The 22,710-nt window shown below is 62.2% G+C and overlaps 1 protein-coding gene across 8 annotated transcripts; it reads left to right on the plus strand.

Annotated features, from left to right (window-relative positions):
* Positions 1 to 1,112: 1,112 nt before the first annotated feature.
* On the plus strand, positions 1,113 to 21,977 carry TMEM44 (transmembrane protein 44). 8 transcript variants are annotated; one of them, XM_065557474.1, is made up of 10 exons: positions 1,113 to 1,385; positions 6,564 to 6,690; positions 9,761 to 9,854; positions 10,499 to 10,731; positions 11,428 to 11,514; positions 12,823 to 12,993; positions 13,301 to 13,558; positions 14,054 to 14,158; positions 14,420 to 14,656; positions 15,186 to 16,731. In XM_065557474.1, the coding sequence occupies exons 1-10, from the start codon at positions 1,267 to 1,269 to the stop codon at positions 15,222 to 15,224; spliced, it is 1,470 nt and encodes a 489-aa protein (XP_065413546.1). In that variant the 5' UTR covers positions 1,113 to 1,266; the 3' UTR covers positions 15,225 to 16,731. The 8 variants fall into 8 exon arrangements, with proteins under 8 accessions (XP_065413546.1, XP_065413549.1, XP_065413548.1 ...); XM_065557477.1 differs by lacking the exon at positions 15,186 to 16,731 and adding an exon at positions 16,789 to 19,139 and having other exon boundaries at positions 1,115 to 1,385; positions 13,301 to 13,447; positions 14,498 to 14,656; XM_065557476.1 differs by lacking the exon at positions 15,186 to 16,731 and adding an exon at positions 16,789 to 19,138 and having other exon boundaries at positions 1,115 to 1,385; positions 13,301 to 13,447.
* Positions 21,978 to 22,710: the final 733 nt, after the last annotated feature.

Below are 22,710 nucleotides of genomic sequence, written 5' to 3' on the forward strand. Positions count from 1 at the left end.
GAGGGGCGCTGGAGATGCATTATCCCCCTCTTAGAAATGGGAAAACTGGATGAATGTGACTTGCTGAAGGTCACACAGTGAATCGTGGCAGAGCAAAGGGCTAGGAGCTAGAAACTCCTGGATTCTGTCCCTGATCGAATCCCTTGACCGCACTGACAAAAACCTTCCTTGCTGCCACTGCCTTCCATGTTCCAGCAGTGAGCTGGGGGCAGTTCCTGTCTGCTGCGGGGGGATGGCTGGCGTGTAAGCCCTTGGGGGGCCGGATGGTCTCTCCTATTGAAGCACTTGATGTGCTTTTAAGTATCATAAACTAATAAATATTTCTCCCATCAAGTGGGGCAATAGGTGCCGGAGCTTCCTCTCAGATGTTTCCCCAAGAGCAGGAAGGTTTCTCCAGCGTGTAGAAGCCGGATGGCTCCTACACAAGGCTGCGCTGAAGGAGCAGCCACACTTCAAAGTAGGGTGACCAGATGTCCCGATTTTATAGGGACAGTCCCGATTTTTGGGTCTTTTTCTTATATAGGCTCCTATTACCCCCACCCCCCACCCCCATCCCGATTTTTCACATTTGCTGTCTGGTCACCCTACTTCAAAGGAGCCATTGCCAGTGGAGCAGGGGACCGCTGGGCCCTGTCAGCTGTGGAGTGACTGGCCCTGTTCCTGGCTCCCAGATGTTGAAATCCTCTTGCTGCTCCAGCTAATGCCATAGTGTCAGCTCCTGAACGTGCCCGCAGCAGGGTGAAGTGCTGCTGGCCCCTCTGCTGCCCAGAGCCGCGGCGGGTCTGGGCCCTGGCTGTTCGGGGCGGTGAGAGGAGGATGTGCCCCGGGCGCTGCACACCCTGTGGGCCGGGAGTGCGTTCCCCGAAGGGAGGCTGGGGGGCCCCGGGGGTCTGGGATGAGCTCACGGCGCTGGCCTGTGGCCATGCAGGTAGCAGCCAAGAGCCCCAGCTGGAGCAGGTCGCTGGTGCTCGGCGCTGTACAGACAGGCCCGGCCCCCAGAGCCCACAAGCCGAGCACCGGACGGGAGACGCGGGGGGGGACAGGGGCCCTGGCACGGCCTGGCCCCTGGGGGCGCGTCTGTCCCGGGCCGGACCGGGCTGCCAGGGACGCGGCGCCGCTCGCGGCTTCCCCGCTAGGGGCGTGTGGCCCGGCCGGGAGCGGAGCGGAGCGGAGCCGGCTGCGCCCTGCCCGCCCGGGACCGGCCCCCGTGCCCCGGCCACGCCCCGGGCGGCTGCTCGGCGGGCTCCGGCCAGCGACGGGGCTGCGATGGGAGCCGCCGCCGGGAGCTGGGGGCACCTCGCCGCCTGCCTGGCCCGGGACAGAGCCTGCGTCTCCGCCGCGCTGGGCAGCCTGGCCGCGCTGCTCTGGGTGTCCGCCCACGCGCTGTGAGTCCGCCCGGCCCCGCGCCCCTCGGCCCGGCCTCGGGCCTCCTGCCCCGCGCCCCTCTGTCCTGCATCTGCGCCCCCTGCACCGCCTCCTGCGCCCCTCTCCCCGGCCTCGGGCCTGCCCCGCTCCCTCTGTCCTCCATCTGCGCCCCCTGCACCGCCTCCTGCGCCCCTCGGCCCGGCCTCGGGCCTCCTGCCCCGCGCCCCTCTGTCCTGCATCTGCGCCCCCTGCACCGCCTCCTGCGCCCCTCGGCCCGGCCTCGGGCCTGCCCCGCTCCCTCTGTCCTCCATCTGCGCCCCCTGCACCGCCTCCTGCGCCCCTCGGCCCGGCCTCGGGCCTCCTGCCCCGCGCCCCTCTGTCCTGCATCTGCGCCCTCCGCACCTCCTCCTGCGCCCCTCGGCCCGGCCTCGGGCCTGACCCGCTCCCTCTGCCCCGCGCCCCTCCACCTGGCCTCGGGCCTCCTGCCCCGCGCCTGCCCCCGCGCCCTCTGCCTCGTCTCGGGCCTCCTGCCCCGCGCCCCTCTGTCCTGCATCTGCGCCCTCCGCACCTCCTCCTGCGCCCCTCGGGCCTGACCCGCTCCCTCTGCCCCGCGCCCCTCCACCTGGCCTCGGGCCTCCTGCCCCGCGCCTGCCCCCGCGCCCTCTGCCTCGTCTCGGGCCTCCTGCCCCGCGCCCCTCTGTCCTGCATCTGCGCCCCCTGCACCGCCTCCTGCGCCCCTCTCCCCGGCCTCGGGCCTGCCCCGCTCCCTCTGTCCTCCATCTGCGCCCCCTGCACCGCCTCCTGCGCCCCTCGGCCCGGCCTCGGGCCTGCCCCGCTCCCTCTGTCCTGCATCTGCGCCCTCCGCACCTCCTCCTGCGCCCCTCGGGCCTGACCCGCTCCCTCTGCCCCGCGCCCCTCCACCTGGCCTCGGGCCTCCTGCCCCGCGCCTGCCCCCGCGCCCTCTGCCTCGTCTCGGGCCTCCTGCCCGGCGCCCCTCTGTCCTCCATCTGCGCCCCCTGCACCGCCTCCTGCGCCCCTCTCCCCGGCCTCGGGCCTGCCCCGCTCCCTGTGTCCCCCGCCGCCCACGCGCTGTGAGTCCGCCCGGCCCCGCGCCCCTCGGCCCGGCCCCGTGCCTCCTGCCCCGCGCCCCTCCACCTGGCCCCGTGCCCCTCTGTTCTCCATCTGCGCCCCCTGCACCGCCTCCTGCGCCCCTCTCCCGGGCCTCGGGCCTCCTGCCCCGCTCCCTCTGTCTCCCGCTGCCCACGTGCTGTGAGTCCGCCCGGCCCCCCACCCCTCGGCCCGGCCTCGGGCCTGCCCCGCGCCCCTCCACCTGGCCTCGGGCCTCCTGCTCCGCGCCTGGCCCCGCGCCCCTCCACCTGGCCTCGGGCCTGCCCCGCGCCCTCTGTCCTCCATCTGCGCCCCTCCACGTAGCCTCGGGCCTCCTGCCCCGCGCCCCTCGGCCCGACCTCGGGCCTCCTGCCCCGCGCCCCTCTGTCCTCCATCTGCGCCCCCTGCACCGCCTCCTGCGCCCCTCTCCCCGGCCTCGGGCCTCCTGCCCCGCGCCCCTCCACGTGGCCTCGGGCCTGCCCCGCGCCCCTCTGTCCTCCATCTGCGCCCCCTGCACCGCCTCCTGCGCCCCTCTCCCCGGCCTCAGGCCTGCCCCGCGGCCCTCGGCCTCGCCTCGGGCCTCCTGCCCCGCGCCCCTCGGCCCTGCGCCCCTCCACGTGGCCTCCGGCCTCCTGCCCCGCGCCTAACCCCGCGCCCCTCTGTCCTCCATCTGCGCCCCCTGCACCGCCTCCTGCGCCCCTCTCTCGGGCCTCCTGCCCCGCTCCCTCTGTCCCCCGCCGCCCACGCGCTGTGAGTCCGCCCGGCCCCGCGCCCCTCGGCCCGGCCTCGGGCCTCCTGCCCCGCGCCCCTCCACCTGGCCTCGGGCCTGCCCCGCTCCCTCTGTCCCCCGCCGCCCACGCACTGTGAGTCCGCCCGGCCCCACGCCCCTCGGCCCGGCCTCGGGCCTGCCCCGCTCCCTCTGTCCCTCGGCCCGGCCTCGGGCCTCCTGCCCCCGCGCCCCTCTGCCTCGCCTCGGGCCTCCTGCCCCGCGCCCCTCTGTCCTCCATCTGCGCCCCCTGCACCGCCTCCTGTGCCCCTCTCCCCGGCCTCGGGCCTGCCCCGCGCCCCTCCACCTGGCCTCGGGCCTGCCCCGCACCCCTCTGCCGAGGAGCGAAAGCCGGGTCCCTGGGACCGGAGAAGGGGGCGATGCAGATGGGGCGTGGAAACCTGGCTGGGCCAGATCCTGCTCCATGCCTGGGTTTGCCCCGGCTGCCAGCAGACACCCCGTTATCCCCCTGGGGCCCCAACACTGGGCTACAAATTCGGGAAGAACGACTTCTCCTCCGGCCCTGGCTGTTCTGGGTGGCATGGGGGGGGCCCTGGGGGTGGTTAGGTGACCAAACAAACACCTGCCCCTCCCCCCACCGTCGGTGACTCACAAGGAGACAGGCGCTTCCTGCAGCCCGAGCTCAGACCCCAAACTCTGAGAGAGGAGCAGGACACAGCACACGCGCCCCTTGGCATCTCCCCGCCTGGCCCCTGCCTTTGTGGATCTTCCCATTCTTAGACTCCCGGCTCTCCCTGGGCACTGCAGGGAGCCAAGGTGCCTGACTCAGGCTTTGTGGCTCAAGGATTTTCCTGTCACTTTCTAGAACCTACAAGTTAGGAGCTGCGACCATCTGCATTGCAATGCCTGAGTCTGCTGAGGGTTCGGGCCCTGGTGACCTGAGAGCGCCACCGCTCCAAAGCACTCAGGCCACATGACAGCCACCTTCTTGGGCTGGGCATTGAAATACAGAAAAAGCAACCTGTGTGTGTGGATGGGGGCCTGAGGAGCCTGCGAGGAAGGAGCAGAGCCCTAGGAAAGAAGTTCATAAATAACCAGGGATTGACTTGACCTGCAAACTCTTTGGGGGAGGGGCTGTCTAGTGTAAAAATGTCATTCGGAAGGCCAAAAAAGAATTTGAGGAACAGCTAGCCAAAGATTCAAAAGTAATAGCAAAATCTTATCAACTACATCAGAAGCAGGAATCCTGCTAAACAACCAGTGGGGCCACTGGACGATCGAGATGCTAAAGGACGATAAGGCCATTGCGGAGAAACTAAATGAATTCTTTGCATTGGTCTTGACGGCTGAGGATGTGAGGGAGATTCCCAAACCTGAGCCATTCTTTTTAGGTGACAAATCTGAGGAACTGTCCCAGATTGAGGTGTCATTAGAGGAGGTTTTGGAACAAATTGATAAACTAAACAGTAACAAGTCCCCAGGACCAGATGGTATCACCCAAGCGTTCTGGAGGAACTCATATATGAAAAGCAACAGAGGGTCCTGTGGCACCTTTGAGACTAACAGAAGTATTGGGTCATAAGCTTTCGTGGGTAAGAACCTCACTTCTTCAGATGCAAGTAATGGAAATCTCCAGAGGCAGGTATAAATCAGTATAAACCTCGTTATCTCCATACTGATTTATACCTGCCTCTGGAGATTTCCATTACTTGCATCTGAAGAAGTGAGGTTCTTACCCACGAAAGCTTATGCTCCCAATACTTCTGTTAGTCTCAAAGGTGCCACAGGACCCTCTGTTGCTTTTTACAGATTCAGACTAACACGGCTACCCCCCTGATACTTGACATCATATATGAAAGTGAACTTCTCTACCTATGGTCATGGCTGGCCTGGTTGACTTAGTCTTGTTGTCTTCCTGCAAGGTATCATCGAATCTACAGGCCTCGTACTCTGTTTTATTCCTGCTGATTTTCATGCCATTTCTTTCAAGCAGGCACCTCTGTCTTGCTAAATCTTCCTCCACTTGCTCTTTGCTCTCCCCTGTGAGTGCTATATCATCTGCAAAAACCACGCACCACGGTGCACGCCGCATGTTTTGTGTAAGTGCATCGAGCGCCAACGGGAACCAAAAGGGGCTACTGTGGATTCTTGATGTGCTCTGACTCTTACTAAAAACTGTTCGGTTTCTCCACGTGGCCTCCTGACCGTGGTAACCGCACGTACCGACGGGGCGTGTCCCAGACATGTCTGATGTAGTCTTCAGGCATCGGTTTCGTTCTCATACACCACCAAATGACTTCTCTTGGCACGTGGTCATAAGCCTGCCCAACATGGCAGAGTATTGTCCGCAGGGTTTCTACTTTTCTCTGTATTTTTTCCACAAGCAATCGTAATGCAAAGAGAACATCCATTTGTTCGGTTCCGGTAGAACAGCTCCTAATTTGTTGGGTACATTTGTGAAATGGCTAGAATGAGTGGGACAAGGTGGGTGAGAGAAGCTTTTTGAAAGCGAGGAGCTTTCGAGCCACACAGAGCTCTTACTGAGTGGTGCATTTTGGGGATGTAATTGGAGCTCCCAGGTGCCCCCAAGCCCATTCCCCAGAGTGTCAGCACCCAGCCTGCACCCACTGGTCTCCTTCCTGGGCCTGGTGACCGATGGGGATGGTTACAACTGGGGAGGTGGCGACCGAGCAGCTAAACAAAGCAGCGGTGCCGTCTGCTCCAGAGCCGCTCCCTGCCCTTCCTGCGGGGCGAGGCTGGCGCAGAGATGGCACTGACTGATCCACTGCCTGGGTGCAGGGAGTTCCCTGAGGCTGCCTCCGGTGCTGGGCCTTGTCCCCCTGTGTGTGTTGGCCGGGAAGAGGATGCGCAGGACGGCCTGAGCCCGGTGTTTGGTGTGGGGTCGTCGGGAGCCGGGGGACCGAGTGCTTTCCACTACCGGGGGTCAGTGTCGCTGGGGCGAGGTCTCCAGCAGGGACGAGTGATCTGGGGGACCCCTCTGGGGTGCTTTGAAGGGGCCCGATTCCCAGAGGTGGGTGCTCAGCACCCTTTGGAATTCACCCCTCCTCCGAGGGGTGTTTGCCCTGCAGCGGCTCATCACCGCGGAGTCTTGGCCCCACGTGGGGGGCTGCAGCCCAGGGAGGGGAAGTGAGCTGCCCTGGCCACCCCGGCACAGACCTAGTGCTAGGGCCACCGGCTGTGCGGTTCCCGGAACAGCCCTGGGGCAAGCCAGAGAGCACCCCGAGTCGTGGGGCCTGGCCTGTGCCTCATCCTAGCCGATAAAGCTGGGCTGAGAACCCCAGCCCCTGGGTGAAAGGGCAGCGCTCCCCCTGCTCTGATCCCTCTCCCTCTGTGTCCCTCCCAGGCTGGTCCGTGCCCGCTGCCGGAGGAAGGGCTGGCAGGAGGTGTCGGTGCTCTGCATTATTTACAGCTTTGTGGGCAGCATGTGCAACACGATTGGGGCGCTCCTCGCCAAGCAGCTCGCCATCCAGGTACGCAGGAGACGTCCGGCCTGCCCCTGCAGAGGCCTGCAGATCCTGGAGGTCGGGCATGGGACAGCCCCCAGCCCAGCCCCTACGGCCAGTGCAGGATGTTGGCTAGGGCTTTGGTAGGGTGACCAGAGGGCAAGTGTGAAAAATCGGGACACGGGGTGTGTGTGGGGGGGGTAATAGGAGCCTATATAAGAAAAAGCCCCCAAAATCGGGACTGACCCTATAAAATCGGGACATCTGGTCACCCTAGGCTTTGGCCATGGTGGTGGCGCTCCCTGTGCGCCCCTGGGCCCAACAGAGCACAGAGTACTGCCCCAAACCCCTCAGCCCTGGCCAGGCACAGCTGTCCCTGGGCGCCTTGCCTGGGGGCTGGAGGGGGCAGGTTCCCTGGCTGAGTTCTGTCCCTTTGTTCCACCAGATGCCACGGTCCCCCCACCACGAGACCCCGTCCCAACTCCCCTGAGGTAACCGCAATCCCAGGAGGCCAGCAAAGATCCAAATGAGAGCTCTGATCCCTGGCAGCCCCCCGCCATGCGGGCAGCCAACTCTGACACAAGCCCCCACACCCCCTCAGCCCAGCCATGGCTGCCTCAGGCCCCCTGCTGAGGAGGGGACTCTGGGGTGAGGATAACGCAGGCTCGGCCCAGCTACCTTTCCCTTGTATACTGTGCTGGGGGCCGTGTTCGTTGCCTTGCCCTGCCCTGCCCAGCCAGGCCTGGCCCCACAGAGACACCTCTGGAGGGGACGGTGGCAGGGAGTGGGGCGGTACATGGGCAAGGGTCCCTGCCCCATGCAGAAGGGGGGCCTCAGCCCCCCACTGATGATATGGCTCTTTAAGCCTCGGTGCCACTCTTTGCTGCACCTTCTTCCCCTTGACCCGGAGCAGTGGTTCCGGGGCGGGCGTCTCCCTGTCTGAGTCACTGGAGCCCGGAGGCAGGGGTTGGGTGAGGCTCACACTCCCCACCCTGTTTGTCTTGTTCCTCAGGGCTGACAGAGGAACAGCTGCTTCCCTGAGGTGAAGTCATGAACAGCCAGAGCCGGTCTGGGGGGGCCCTGGGCCCAGCCTCGCTCACTGCCGGTGTCTCCTCAGCGCAGGGCGATTGGTCACTCCCAGCATTCACGGCTGGCGCTCGGGGTATGTCCGCACTGCAGGCAGACGCCTCTGGCTAAGGGGCTGTAGAATTGCGGGGTCCATGTTCGGGCTCTGGGACCGTCCCCCCTGCGGGGTCTGAGGGCTTGGGCTGGAGACCAAACATCTACCCTGCAATTAAACAGCCCCTTAGCCCGAGTCTGCTGGCCGTGGGTGTGTAATTGCTGTGGAGACATACCCTCAGAGGCCGCGATAGCTGCATTAGAAAGAGACACAAGGAGACACCCAGTCCTTGTCCCTCCCAGACAGACCATCCATCCCAGTGTATCTGGCCTGGGGAAGATGCGTTCGTTCTGTGAGCATGCTAAGTTCTGCCCCTCTGGCTCAGCCAGCAGTCCCTTCCCCGAGTGGATGGGGCAGGCGGGATGGAGGGGACCCAGGAGTGCTGCTGCCTGTAGTTCGGCCGGGCTGCGTGGGACTTTGCTCTGGTTTAACCTAGGGTGACCAGATGTCCCGATTTTATAGGGCCAGTCCTGATTTTTGTCTTTTTCTTATATAGGCTCCTATTACCCCCGCCCCTTTTTTTCACACTTGCTATCTGGTCACCCTAGTTTAACCGGTGGTGGGATTCTTAAGCCCAGCTAGTGAAAACGTGCGCGATGTTCTCTTCTCCCACATGGGGGCGCTGCAGGCCCTGACTTGTGCGCACCGTCCCCAGAGCTGGGCGTGCAGACGGGCTGCGTGTGTGGACACACGAACCCCCCACGGCTGCAGGGGAAGGAGGCACGTCAGAGCTGGAGCGGCTGTGCCTTTACCTGCTCGGAAAGGGGGCTGTACGCCACGTGCTTCCTGAGCTGAGCGCAAACAGGCGAGCACGGCAGGCCAGCCCCATTGCTGGGGGGGAGAACAGCCTCACGGCACTGCCCTGCAGGGCAGTTGTCCCCACTCCCAGCCCCTGGGCTGATGCTCAAAATGGAACAGCCCCTGCAGGTTTTTCACGGCAGGGCTTGCTGGGGCAGGCGGGCTCTGTGTTGTGCCCCCGGCGCTGTGTGCGCCTTAGCACAGGGACGGTTGGCGCAGCACTGCCACCAGCCACTGTGGCAGAGGGTTTGGAAGCTGTTTGAAAAAATTCCTTTTGTGCTTAAATTCTCCAGGCAGGTTCCTGGGGCCGGGATGAGTCCCTGACCCTGTCTGACCTCGCTGCAGAAGTTCCTCTCACTGGGAGTTCTTGGGGGGGTGCAGGGCACTCTTGGGGGCGTTGGACCAGACTCTGTGTGCTGTGGCCAAGAGGCTGTCTGCAGCGGGGGCTGAGAAGACGGATACTGTGCACTTCACTGGCTTATCTGGAGTAAAATCTGAACTCTGTGTCATACTCCAGGGTCTGCCCCTGCCTGGCCTGGGAGCTTCGGAGCCCACTGGGGTGACGTTCGGCACCATGGGATGTCGGCCAGGCTGGGAGTGACAGAACTCCAAGCACTATAGCTCAGGAGAGCCACCCCAGCCGTGAGCCGGTCACCATGCCAGGCCTTCGTCTGCCCCTAACAGTCAGGTGCTGGCTCTCCCAGGGACGCCGGGTGTCGGCTAGATGGGCAGAGTTTAGTTCAGTCCAGAGCCTGCTGTGGGAGCTGTCTGCCCCATTGCTCTGGTCTAGGCTCTCTGCAGCAGGCCCTGTCTCTGCCATGGCCCATGACGCTGTTGGTCTGGGGGAGGCCCAAGGAGCGCTGGGGTCACCCGAAGGCTGCCACAGAGATCTGTGCTGAGAGCTGGGGACCGGAAGTCGGGACCCATCTGCTCTGTCCCAGCTCTGACACCTGCTGGCTATGTGACCTTGGCCAAGCTGTTCACCTCTCCGTGCCAGGGCCATGCGCAGAAGGAGGCTGATATCCTCCTCTCAAGGCTGTTGAGAGACTGGTCCTCACTGTCCATAAAGCGTTTCCCCATCCTGGGATCGTGGCTCTGATCCGATTGGTCTCTCCGCAGGTCTTCATAGGGGCGTACATGGCTGCTGTTGACATCATTCACTTCCTGCTGACTCTCTTTCCTGTCTGTGCGTCTGACCCCAGACCCACACCAGGTATGTGCCCGGCGGGTCACCCTGTCCTGAATGGCGGGGGCGGGGCGGGGCGGAACCCCAGGCGATAACCTGGCCCCTCCCCAGACTAGATGCATACAGGAGTGCTGGGGGGCCCAGCATGCTACAGGGGATGAATACGTTCCAGGCCACACCGAGGGCTGGGGAGATGAGTGGTGAGAAGCATGCGGCTGGGACGGGGATTTGGGGAGAAGCCTGGCTTGGAAGGCTGGATGCTGAGGGGGTGGGGGCTCGGAGGGGGGCTGGGCGATGGGGGGTGGAGGCTGGGCTCAGGGAGGCTGGGTGCTGGGCAGTGGAGAGAGAGGGCTGAGTGCTGTCTGGGGGGGAAGTCTGGGTGCTGGGGGGGTGGACTGGGCGTGGAGGGGGTGGGCTGGTTGCTGGGGGGTGGAGGGAGAGGGCTGGGTGCTACCTAGGAGGGGGGGTTGGCAGGGGTAATAGAGGGCTGGGAGACGGGCAGGATGGGAGGGGGTGAGGACGACGCCCCCACTCCCAGCACAGCCAGTGACCGGGGGCAGGCGAGCTCTTGGGGGACGAGGATCCCGCTTTGGGGAGATGTTCTCCAGCAGCAGAGGCCGGTGCTGCCGAGGACCCGGTCCCTATGCTGAGCTCTCGGCTGGTGCTTGCAGTGCGGGGCCAGTTCCCCGACAGGCTTTCGTTGTGTCTCCTGGCTGAGACTTTGTCCTGCGCAGCTCCGCCCGGCAGGAGGAAGAGGAGGAGAAGACAGGTGAGGAGCAGCCTCCTTGCCCTCGCTCTGCCCCTGTGCACGGGCCCCGGCTGGTATGTCCTGGCGATGGCCACCTCATCCTCCCCCAAGGAGTTCCACGGCGCACAGAGGAGACTGCTCGGGACGGCACTGCAGGTAACGCAGCTCCCGCTGCCTGTGTCCCTCTGGGCTGGCAGGGATCCAGCCAGGGCAAAGCTCCCAGCGGCAGCTCCTTCGGTGCAACCCCTCGCAGAGCCTGCTGGGGCTGGGGGGAGCCTGCCTGAGGGAGCCCCGGCCAGGAGCTGCGTCAGGCTGCCGGCACTGGGGTGTGGTTTCGCCCGCTGAAGTTAGAGGCGATTAGGCTCACAGACATCAGAGTTGGGAAAGGGGGTGCTGCCAGGCCCGGGGGCGCAGGGGCTTGTCTGCGCTAGAAGGAACGGGGTGAGGCAGCACGCAGCCGTGTGTGTCGGCTGGCTGGGGGCCGGACGGGCCCATCAGATTCTGTCTCTAGCTCCCGTCATTCTGGGAAGCGACGCTGTTCTAATGAGCTACCGAAGGGCGAAGCTGGGGGGCTCCAGAGAGCCCTAGAGACGCAGGGGAAGGTTTGTCCCGTTGTGCACAGCAGACGCTAGGCCTGGCGTTTCCAGGCTGCCCTGGTGGCCCTAGAGAGCGGGAGCCGTGGTGGGTCCAGCAGTCGCGGGAAGGCAGGTGCTGTGCGGGAGCTGACTGCTTGTCCGGGCGGATTAGCAGATGGGGGTGACACGCGGTGCCTGGCAGGCCCCTCTGCTGCGCAGCGGGGAGTGTCCTGGGGGCTCCCAGTGGCTCAGGATTTCTTACCCTCCCGTTCCGCAGGAGAACACGGAAGTGCTGGGCTTTGCGCTGGGGATGCTCGCTGCGCTCGTCGCCTTCACGGCCAGGATCCCCGCGCTGTCTGGAGCGGTAAGTGGGCTGGCCGGAGCTAGGTAACGCGGAGCCCAGCACAGGGCGGGGGCCCTGGTGGCCGTGCAGTGCATGTGGCTCCATGGCCTGGGGACAGCGGGGGTGCACAGCAGGAGGGGCACAGCCTGCGAGCTAGCTCCAAACTGGGGTGTGTCGCCCCGGCCATGGCGCAGGGCTGCAGCCACAGCCCCGCGGGGCCTCTTGCCCTGGTGCAACAGGGCCCTGGGCCAGTGTAGATGTGGGTCTTGTGGCCCCTCCCAGCACACTGGGGCGTGGCAGTGTCTCCTGGACAGCCTCTCCCCGCGTGCCCATGTGCCAGGGGGAGTCCCACCCACTGTCTTCCCCCGGCCTGGGCCTCCCTTCCCAGCCTGCCACCGTCTCTCCGCAGCGCTCACTCCTGCCCTGGGGCTGTCGCCCCGACGCTCCGCGAGGCCCAGGGACTCTTATCCCACACCCTGTCCCCCCTGCTCCCCCAGTCTGTCTGTCTGTCTGTCTGCTCCGACCGCGCTGCCCTGCAGCAAGACTCCTCTGTGGCCTGCGCCACACTTACAGCACAAAAACAACAAGGAGTCCGGTGGCACCTTAAAGACTAACAGATTTATTTGGGCATAAGCTTTCGTGGGTAAAAACCTCACTTCTTCAGATGCATAACCTTACAGCACAGTCTGTCCCTGACGGACCCGAGGGCCTGAGCCCGCCCGTGGCAGCAAACCTGTTGTGTCCATGGGCCTGCTCGGGTGTGAGTGTTTGCTGGCTCAGGGCTGGGCCGCGGTCCCTGCTGCTGCCTGGCAGGCCTCGCTCGCCCTAACCAGGGTTTGTTCTGCCCCTGCTGCAATAGCAGCGCGATCCGGGATCGACCGGGCAGCTCCCTTGGGGACCCAGACCGAGGGGTTTACCTGTGCCCCTTGCCTTGGGCTCAGACCCCAGGTCGGTAAGGCCCCTGGGGGGCAGAGCATGGCAGCATTCACGTTGCCCTTGCAGGGTGGTGGCCTAGAAGGAGGCAGTGCCCCTGACCCCCGTGTCTGTGTGTTTGCACAGAGAACGGTATTTGGCTGTTCCCGTCTCGCTGCAGAGGCAAATAAACGTGGCTCGGGACACGGACCGGGCTGCAGGGAAGGCCGGGCGAGATGGCAGCTCCCAGCCTGCAGACAGCTGTGCGCAGTCGCTGTGCTTCCACTGCTGAGTGCACTGCGCTGTATCTGCTGCAGGGTGTTGCCTGGCGAAGCAGGGACTGGCCCTGCTGCCTTGTGGGGGGATTGGCTCGCGCGGATTCAGGGAGCCAGTCTGACCTTCACCTGCCTTCTGCAGTGCAGAGGGAGGCTGTCTCCAGTGACCCAGCTCTGGGCCAGCGTCTCCTCGGCCCTGGCCAGCGTCCTGTATGCAGCGGCCATTGTGACTCACGACCAGCGGCCCGCGTACTTCGTGAGAGCCATGCCCTGGCTCCTGCTCGCCCTGGGCTCTGCTGCGCTCGACGTGGCTGTATCCTTTCCCCGCCGGCTCCACGGACTGGCACGGGGGGGGTTGGAACAGAGGCCGAGGGCCTGAGCACCCCTCGTCTCCGGGGCACGACGCAGGCTGCAGAGGTTAGGCCCCTGGGTCTGATGGGCCCTGAGGGCTGCGGATCCTGCCCAAACCTTACGCCACTCTGGCCAGCTTGGTGGTGTGGGCTGGGCATTGTCCCTGAGTCAGTGCTGTGTAGCTCCCTTCCAGGCAGCCCTGTTGTGGGGCTGAGGTGGAGCCGGTGTTCCCCTGAGACGCCGTCACTTCCTTAACCCTGGGAGCTCAGATCGCCTGTCTGTCCTGCTTGATGAAAAGCCAGATGGGCCAGCGGCTGGGCCTTGTGGCTGAGGCAACAGAGACCCCGGCCACGTGGGCGCTGCTGGCGCAGGTGGAGGAGGAGGAGGAAGAGCCGAAGGGAACCGAAGAGGAAAAGGTTTCTCCTCCTGTCTCTGGGTTCTCCCCTGCCCTGCACCGTGTGCTGCCACTTGCCCTGCAAGGGGAGACGGCCAGGGGCCGGGGGCCCACCCCGGGGTGCCTTGCCGAGGTATTAGGATGGGCGTGAGGCCCTTGCAGGGATGGCTGTGCCCGCTGCAGAGCTCGCTCCTGTGCTGCCCGCAGGCGGTTGGGAGCCTGCCGAGGATTTTGTGCCTCTTGGGTTTGACATTGGCCGTTTTACCCCAGCATCCTGCTACGTCGCTGCACGGGACGCAGCCTGATCCGGGGCCCCGCTCTCCTCTGTGTGCCCAGCTGGCTCCCGGCTCCTTCCTCCCACCCCCTTTGGGGGGCTGCACAGCCCACGCTGACAGCCCCTTGGGGTATCCCCTGCGCCTGCTCCCCACCCCCTTCCTCTCCCTCTGCCCTGCGGCCCAGCTGCTCTGGTACTTCGTGGAGCCGGCCGTGACGCTCTGCTAGTTATACAGAGCCACAGTGGGAGGGAGGGAGGGACGGGTCGTTGCTCCGGCCTCCATTGAAGAGCTCAGCCCTGCCGTTCCCAGTGCATGTTGGGATTTGCTCGCTCACTGCCCCCCCTCTCTCCAAGGCCCCCAACTGGCTGCCGCTGAGCATGTTCCCGGCCCCCAAGTCGCTCCACGAGGGGGCAGCCGTCGGCCGCTGCCTGGATCTCACCATCGAGCAGGTACAGCAGGTGAGGCAGGAGAACCGCTGGGGCGCTGGGCGGGCTGACCGCAGCACGGAGCTGAGCTGCGGGTGGAAGTGAGAGGCTGGCCGGGATTGCAACGGGCTGCGGGGGGCGACCAGCCAGCGAGAGACGCCGAGCCGGGCTGAGCCAGGCTCTGTGGGTGCACACGCCCGTTCTGGGGTGACCGGGAGCTCATTGGTCTGCAGCTTTTGGGAGCCCTGCCCCCGTAAGCAGTGGGGTCTGCTACCCAACCATCTCCCCACACAGGCCTCTCCGGGGCTTTCTGATCCTCCTACTGTGCCCCTTGATTCTACGCTGGTAAATCCTGCTCCCTGCTACGTCCAGGCTGGCCGCGGTGCAGTGAGGCTGCCAGGAGATGGACAGACGAGTGCTGCCGACCCTGCCCTGCCGGAGCCCCCTGCCTACCCTCCAGTCCAGGTCACCCACGCCAAGCTCTCCCCCTCCAGCTCCTCGTACGTCTCCTCCATCAGCTCCGAGCTCGAGGTAGGTGGCTACCACCGGTCGTTTGCACTGGATCCTGTGCTAACCCCAGCCTCTTGCCTTGAACTCGGCCCGCGCTGCCTTCACTGGTGTGCGGTGCACAGAGCCGCTGGCCCCAGGCCAGGGACCGTCCCACCCAGGTGTGTGTGTGGCAGTGAGAGCGCTCCCAGTGCAGGCCGGGTCCCCAGAGCCGGGCTAATTGCCACGGGATAGGTCCAGTCACAAGAAGCCAGCTCCCCAGATAACCAGATATCCCCCCACCCCACACACACACACACACACAGATGCCCCCTCCAGGGCTGCGGGAGGGCCCGTCTCCATCTCTGCCTCACTGACTGCCGTGGGGCGGGCCGGAGGGCCAGGGCAGTTCCCACTCAGGCAAAGCGCCACTTGCCATTAGCAGAAGCTAGCGGGGCTGATTGTAGACTGAAGACTGAAACGGAGCTCAGCACGTAGCCCCTGCGTACTGCGTCGTAGGCAGGGCTGGGTGCGTCGCCCCGTATTAAACTCGACCTCATCTCCCTGGTTTCAGTTGCCTCAACCTTTGCCAAACTGTCACTGTCTGAGCTGAAAGTCCCAGGCTGGGGGCTGCCTCAGGCTGAATTGTATTTTGAAGATTTCACCCAAGATGGTTCGGCTGGTTCCAAGAACGAGGCTGGGAAATATGTTGTTTGGGCCAGGTTAAAAACTCGGCCGACTTTTCTTTCAAAAGTTCTAACTGACGCGCAGTTCTGGGGCAATGCCAGCGCCTCCCAGGCCTGCTTTGCTCCTCCCCAGGAGGAGATTTCTGCATCGGCTCATTGCTGCTGCTGTCACACTGCGCGACGTGTCATAGAAACTCTGCAAAGCCTGTCACGGTTGTTGGGGCGATTCCTGTCCTGAGCGACGTGCATGCAGCTCGCCCTGGAGCAGTGCCGTCCCTCCGAAGGTAGAATTCAGCCCACAGTGGTGTGATCCCAAGAGCTGGACAACCCATGTGCACGAGGGAGGGCGGGGAGCAAATAGTGGACTATTTTATGTAGTTCTAAAAATGGGACCATTCCGTTCCAGAACATAAATGGGAATGCTCAGCGTTCCTGTGCCATTGTTACAACCCGCCAGCACCCTGGGCTCTGGGCCTCTCCCCTCCTGTGGAAACGGGGCAGTGTATGCTCCTTGAGAGACGGGCCGATGCATGGCTTACTGCCCCTCAGCCTGACAGAACGGAGAGTGCAGAAAACCTCTGCCAACACTACCCCCCCCGGGTTCCCCGGCCTGGGGCTCAGAGATTCCTGTCTGAGGCTGGCGTTTCTTACCATGTCCCTGGCGTTTCAGCAGGCGTCTCTGGGGGAACAAAGGGGTTTATCGCAGGAGATTACAGCAGGTCAAATCCCCTTCTGCCTGAGCTAGCACTTGCCTTGCACAGTTACCATATGGAGGGGGACGAACAAAAACACATTTTGATTCTATAAAGTTTGTTTTGTTTCGTTTCTGTTTTTTTTTTTTTAAACACCTGCACCTGATAACTGGTTCCAGTAGGAGTGCACTGCACACTAGAAAGAATCTCTTTGGATGATTAGGGCGAGGTGGCTGGTTTGCACTCCATTTCCATAGGCTGAACGCGGTTTGACAGTCACTCCGAGTTTGAAAATAACAAGATGATTGAGCTCAAAGCAGCTGAAATACTCTTGGCGGGTAGGGGGCAGTATTTCCAAGTACAGCCCGGAGCAGCCCCAACTGGCGCATGTGGCTAGTTGGCAGACCCAGGCAGCCTTCGCTGGCGTTCTGGGCCCTTGCAGATCCCACGCCAATGGCTCCTGTGTTTGTTTGGACAGACTGGATTGTGTTTCTGTGACAGTGTCTCACACACCTTGTGAAATCATGTTTTCCTTGCAGTCGTTCTTCCCCCCCCCGGCTCACTTTGCACACTCGCTCGCCCGCTCTCTTCGGCTGTTTTGAAAATAAGAACTCCCCGTATTTCTCTGCTCACTACAGCTGTCCTGCTCTCGAAAGCTGCTTGTGAATGCTCCCACGTGGCCGTCTCCACCTTGGCTAGGTACCAGAGCGAGGCGTCAAGAGAAGGGGGCTGGGCTGGGCTGCTCGGTGATGGCTGCTCTAGACCAACTCTTTTCTTGATCTTTGTTTTTCTTCTGCAGCAAAAGTACTGGGAGGCCTTAAACTCAGAACAGGTCTGGAGAACTGTCACTTTGCTTTGCGCTGGGCCCGCGACCAGCATTCCAGGGACACCCATGTCTGCCAAGCGTCTTTCACTTTAAATCCGTGAAGCATTACAACTGAAGTCTGTCTTGGGTTAGATGCATGAGACATCACAAGCCCCAGAAAGAGGCCAGATTGCAGGGCAGGAAACAATCACTCATGAATTGAAGAAACATAACGTGCTTGCTTCGTCCTTCGTGCAGTCCCGGGGAGAGGCTCTGCTCCCAGGCCCGCTGGTGGGACTCCCCTGACCCTTAGCAGAGCTACTCCGGATTACACTGGGGCACAGGAGTAGAGTCTCCCCCATGATCTCCAGCCCAGGGTCGTTTTTAGGTCACAGAACTAGTTGAGGTCAAAGAGGAGAGAAGTCGTCTAATCTCCCCTGAAGGAAGTTACCCCACCTCCAAACTGGCTTTCACTGGCTGGAGATAAAGTAACAATGATGATAAACTCCACGCAGCCCTGGACTCCAGAAAGCCGTGTCCCCTGGGCTGGCACACATCAGCCATGTGGCGCCGCAGCCAGCGCTGGGTTCGTCTTGTGGCTTCGCAGTTTCATAGCGTCTCCTGTGGGGCAGAGGGAAGAAATTCTGCCGATCCGTTCCTGGGACGGAGATGGCTCAGGGGCTGGGGAGGAGAGGCACGTCCAGCTCTGTAGTGCTGGGATCGGCTTGTGTGAATCGCTGGGTCTCAGTCCCGTCCATCCACTCTCACAGCTGGCGGAGAGGTCAAGCAGGGCTCGCGCTGTCCGTCCCCCCGAGAGGTGCCCCTCCAGGACAGATCTGGGGGCGCAGGCAATGTGGAATGAGCTTCTGTCCCCTGCTGGTATGCAGCGTGGGCAGGCAGATGCCCCCTCACAATGAACAGAGGCAGAAAGGGAGTTCACACTGGCCTGTGGGATCCCAGGTACCGTATGTGCCACAATGAGCCATAGGAGTTGTGGGTGGAGCTTGGGGACTGAATATCACCACTTTTCTCCGTGCTCTGCCCTCTGAGGGTGATCCCTGCTGCATTGTGGGAAGTCATGTGGGTCCGCAGTGCGGTGACTGACCTGGGTGTGTGGGTTGTTAGTGCGCTTTATCACAGCTACCCCGCGTCTCACCCGGGTGCAGACCCGCCCTGTGTGACAAGGGAGGCGAATCAAGTTGCTCTGCCTGAGTGCTGGAGGAGTTTGTATGTGTCACTAAAGCACCAGGAGGGCTCGGTACACCTGGGCCGTTGTTCCGCGAGCCCCGTTCGGGGGGCTGCAAGTCAGGGCGGGCATGAATTGGCATCTTGTGCCGTCACACAGCATTGCCTCAAGCCCTTTCTGAAGCAATGGACTTCAATCCATCAGCTGTGTGATTCTGTAGATCCACTGGCTAGTTCTATGGGGGGCTAAAGAGGTAAATACTGCCTGGAATCCAATGGGCCTCGTTCTGCACGGCTGTGGGTACAGAAAACGTTCCTGACTCCAGAATGGCTGAAAGCCCTTCTGCTGATGTCTGCAGATATTTCCGAGGTCCATGGTACAGAGCTGGAGCTGTGTTTACCAGTCAGGTGGCCTGCGTGGCACGAGTGTCCCCTGATTACCTCCCAGGTGGGGAACAGCTGTTCTGGACCGCTCGCTCTCGTTATCTCTTGACAGTAGGTTGGGTTCAAAGTGACAAACTGTTACTCCTCAGGGGCTGAGTGCTGCTCGGGAGAGAGCGCCGGCCGGCCGAGTATTTCTGGCAATGACCCGCAGACAGTGCAGTGACCTCTTCTCAACAGCAACATCCATCCCTGGAAGTGGAAGTTGGCTGAGGCTTCTCGGGTTAGCAGCCCTCGATAGTCCCCTTGGTGGAGATCCGTCTCTGGTTATTAACTGAGCAGTAACGGCCAGAGCTGGTTAGAAAACCACCCAGAGTTTCTGGAGAGTTTTCACCCTGCTGGGATCCGACAGGCGGCTTTTCCTTTCATTCCGCATTTCTTCATGAAAAATTTTATTTGATTTCAAAAATGTTTTTCTCTGTTTGCTTCCCCCCTTTCCCTCCGTTTTTTTCCATTTTCCCGCTTCCAGTGGGAGGGGGAAGGAGAAAAGGAGGGAATGAAAAACCTACCCCAAAAAGGTTTCCATGTGGAGTTGTGTTGAAAATTTTTTAAAAATGAGAATTTTGTGACAATTTCTATTTTCAGATAAAGTTTGAATTCAGGTGGTTTTTCCCCCTGTAAAACCGGCCTGAGCAGCTCCTGTGTGGCCAGTCTGCATCCAGTGGAGAGCAGACCCCACTTCTGTAGGAGCTCTGGTGCTACAGACCTGCCTTGTCCCTGTAACCCGAAACCCTTTCTCTTCGCAGTGGGACTTCGAAGGCATGAATCTGCAGTGGAACAGAAATGGTACCGAGGCGCCAGACATCCAGCCCGGCGGCAGCTCGCTGCCGGCTTCGGGTTTGACGTGAACGCCCTCAAACAAGCCGCAGCTGCGCTGAGACTGTGTGATAATGACGCCCCCGGGGCAGAGAAATCATAGCAGGTAACTCAAAAAACCAGCAGAAGAAAGATCCTCTGTGGAAGATTCCTGGCAGGTCCAGGTTACAGCAGTACTGTGGGCCAGATCCGGGGATGCGGCTGGTTTGCATAGAGCAGGGAGTAGATGCAAATGTAGCGCAAATCTCACCGGTGTACTTCCCTGATCCTGCTGCAGCTTTGGGCAGGGCGGCTTCTTCTGCACTGGGCTGGAGCAACCTGAAGGCCACGCAAACAAACCCTGTCTGCAAACAGCCCCAAGGAGCTGAAAACACAGCTGGGGCTCAGCATGGCCTGGCGTGTCTCTGGCCACACGCCTGTTCCCTGCGGCACTCGCAGGGGCGGTGGGGAATGGCAGAAGAGCCCCATGGTCAGCGTTCCTTTGCCCGAGACTTACCGTGACGCTGGGGCAGCCCACCCCAGGCCCTGTTCACATGGGGGGGCTTACAGTGACTGCACCTCACCAGGGATGCTGCAGTGTCTGCACTAATCAGGGCTGAACCGCGCCCATTGCCCAGTGAGAATAACTGACCTCTGGGGGAGCGGAGGGCGTGGGGGCAGTTTCCCCGCCCGGGCACTGTTGGGTTGGCCGTAGCCCATCGATCAGGGTTTCCAGCCCTGCTCCCCGAGCTGCAGGGAGGGGCTCACAAGCACCCCCGCTGTGGCTGTGCGCTTCCTCTGAGCCAGGTGCCGGAGGGGGATGAGCCCTGACAGGGCAGTGACAGGAGCACGTCCATCTCCCTGGCCGGAGTTGGGACTTCAGAGCTGCCAGTCCCAGGACAGATTCAGAGGAGAAATAAGGCGCTGCTGTTTGACCGCGAGGGAACTGAGCAGCGTCACAGAGCTTCTCCATTACTTCCAGAGCAGGTTTCTGGCAGATCTGCTCTGGTTCAGCCCCACGATGTGAACTGACAGTGGGGAGTCCTACGGCCTGTGCTGGGCGTCTGTGTGGGGCTCCTCAAACAGCTGCTTCGGACTCAGCAGCCAGCGTCCTGGCCGGCGTGAGCAGGGGAAGCACAGGCCGCTGGCTCTGCATCACTTCCGCTAACAGTGTAGGTGGCCCCCATGCCTCCCGTTATCTGCTTGTAACTGGCCGGATTCTGACCATACCTTGCCGACACACAACAGGGTTTGCTGGCCAGGCAGAGCGAGGCTGGCTCGCACCAGCTCCTGGCATGGGGAAGCTCTGCTGTTCCTGAGTTACCTGCATGAGGGCGGTTGCTGCCCCAGCTGTGGGGGGCAAGGGTGGGGTCACACTCCCACTACCACAGCTGTGCTGGCCTTCGGCCTGGGCAGGGCCCTTGGAAAGAGCTGCAGGGCGAAGCAGGTTTGGAATCCCCGTTTCCTTGGCCAGTCCAAGTGCTCTGTCACCTCGGGGCCCCCCCGCGTGCTCTGGGCACTGGTATCACAGTGCCCCCATACGCAGATCACTGGTGTCTGAATCTGCTCGGTCGAGCCGCAAGCCCCCCTTCGTCTGCACCTTTTCGAGCTGGTCCTTCTAGCACAGAGACGCTGCTGGGAGTGAGACGCAGCGGGCCGCCGGGATGCGCCCCAGGGAGAGCTGCGAGGGCTGAACGTTGGGGGGGGGGGGCGCTGTTGTGACCCGAGAGGATGGTGTGAAAAGCTGGCAGCAGCGGCTGTGTGGGCTGCGTGCGGCGAGGCGGGGGTGCAGCTGGGAGATGTCAGGTCCCGCACTGCAGCAAACAGCAGGATGGTGCGTCCCGCCCTGCGTGAACGTGGAGCCGGCTCTGCCTGCGGGAAGGGGCGCTGGGGCAGAGGGGTAATGCCGGGCTCGCTTTGGCTGGAGGGAGCAGGCCCAGGCAGGTGTGGGTGGGAAAGGCTTTCCTTTTCTGTTATGCTATTGGGTCTTAGAGCAGCACCTATAGCCCCCTATAGATTGATCTCCTATAGATTGTTCCGGGGGAGGGGTCACAGGCTCCCTTTGTCACATTGCGGTGGGAGATTGCAATCCCCTGACCGTGTGCCCTGGCTGTTCTACCCCTTCTGCTCCCCAGAGTCCCTCGCAGCTCCGCTCCGTTCCCCTGGCAAAGCTGGAACCCCTCCGCTCTGCGCCGCCACCCGCAGCCAGCCGTGCCCAGAGCCAGGCTTGAGGCTTGCTGAGCACTCGGCCCGATGAGCTACAGCAAACGGGAGGGCGGCCTTGCGGTGCATTCCTAGGACACTGAGCTGCCCTCCCTCTCGGGCTCCACTCGCCTCACCCCTGGCTTCTGGGAACGCAGCACAGGCGAGAAGACGACATCTGACGAGAGCGTCTGGCATTTTGTCGCTCCCAATCTGATCTCGCAGCCCCCAGCCTGCCTGGCGCTGCCCCCTCCAGGTAGATGACCCATCTGGCAGCTGCCTAGGGCAGCGAACGTACAGCGATTGTTCAGGGAGCGAGCAACTGTGACCTGCGCTGGGTCAGACGCTCCCTTGGCCCAGAACAGCAAAACATTCCCGAGCCGGCGCTGATAAGAAACCTCCACATTAATATTTCTAACGGCTGGAGATTAATTGCCTGGTAGTAAAGCTCAGAAATGCAGACAATGCAAAGACTGGAAAGCCAGGGGAAAGGAAATTCTTCTGCTGTATTGCCTTTTCCTATTCAGATAATGCACAATAAAATATGAGCGTGCAAGTCAGCGCCTGGGGAGGGCTGCCTCAGTCGTGTCCAAAGCAGTACCACTTGCAGATATGCCAGGAGAAACCCTAGAGCAAGTGCTCTCACATGTTGTGCAAGGGGGCAGATGGGCTCTGCTGCCTTCAGGGGGGTATGTAGTGAGCAGTCATATTCATGATACTTTACACGTCCCTGGTGTCTTCTCACTGAGAATCTCAAAGCCCAGGCACCCGTGAACTGCTTGTGCTGCAGAACACTGCGAGGATGTGGGATGTGGGCAGGTCTTTGGCCCAGGGGGAGATGGGCAAAGAGAGGTGGCTTGGAAGACTCAGGCAGCCAGTCTGGCAGAGCCCAGATCCCGTGTTGCAGACACGTATCCTGTTACCATGCGGCCAACAGCTCATACACGATGGGGACAGGGAAGGGGAGATAGTGAATGGATGTTTGACAACAGCAAGTGGGTCACGACGCCCTGTGGGGCAAATCCTGCTCCCACGAGTAATCCTGCTGGCCTCCTGGGGATCCCTTCCCTGGCCTAGCAGTGCTGTGCCCTGGGGGCAGACGCGGTGACAGTGAAGTGTGTTCATGTGCCCTAGGGTGACCAGATGTCCTGATTTTATAGGGACAGTCCTGAGATTTGGGGCTTTTTCTTATATAGGTGCCTATCGCCCCCCACCCCCTGTCCTGATTTTTCACACTTGCTGTCTGGTCACCCTAATGTGCCCTGCTGGCCTCCAGTGATTGTGTGCGTGATG

This window comes from Chrysemys picta, chromosome 9, assembly GCF_011386835.1.
Source record: "Chrysemys picta bellii isolate R12L10 chromosome 9, ASM1138683v2, whole genome shotgun sequence".
NCBI classification, from domain to species: Eukaryota; Metazoa; Chordata; order Testudines; family Emydidae; genus Chrysemys; species Chrysemys picta.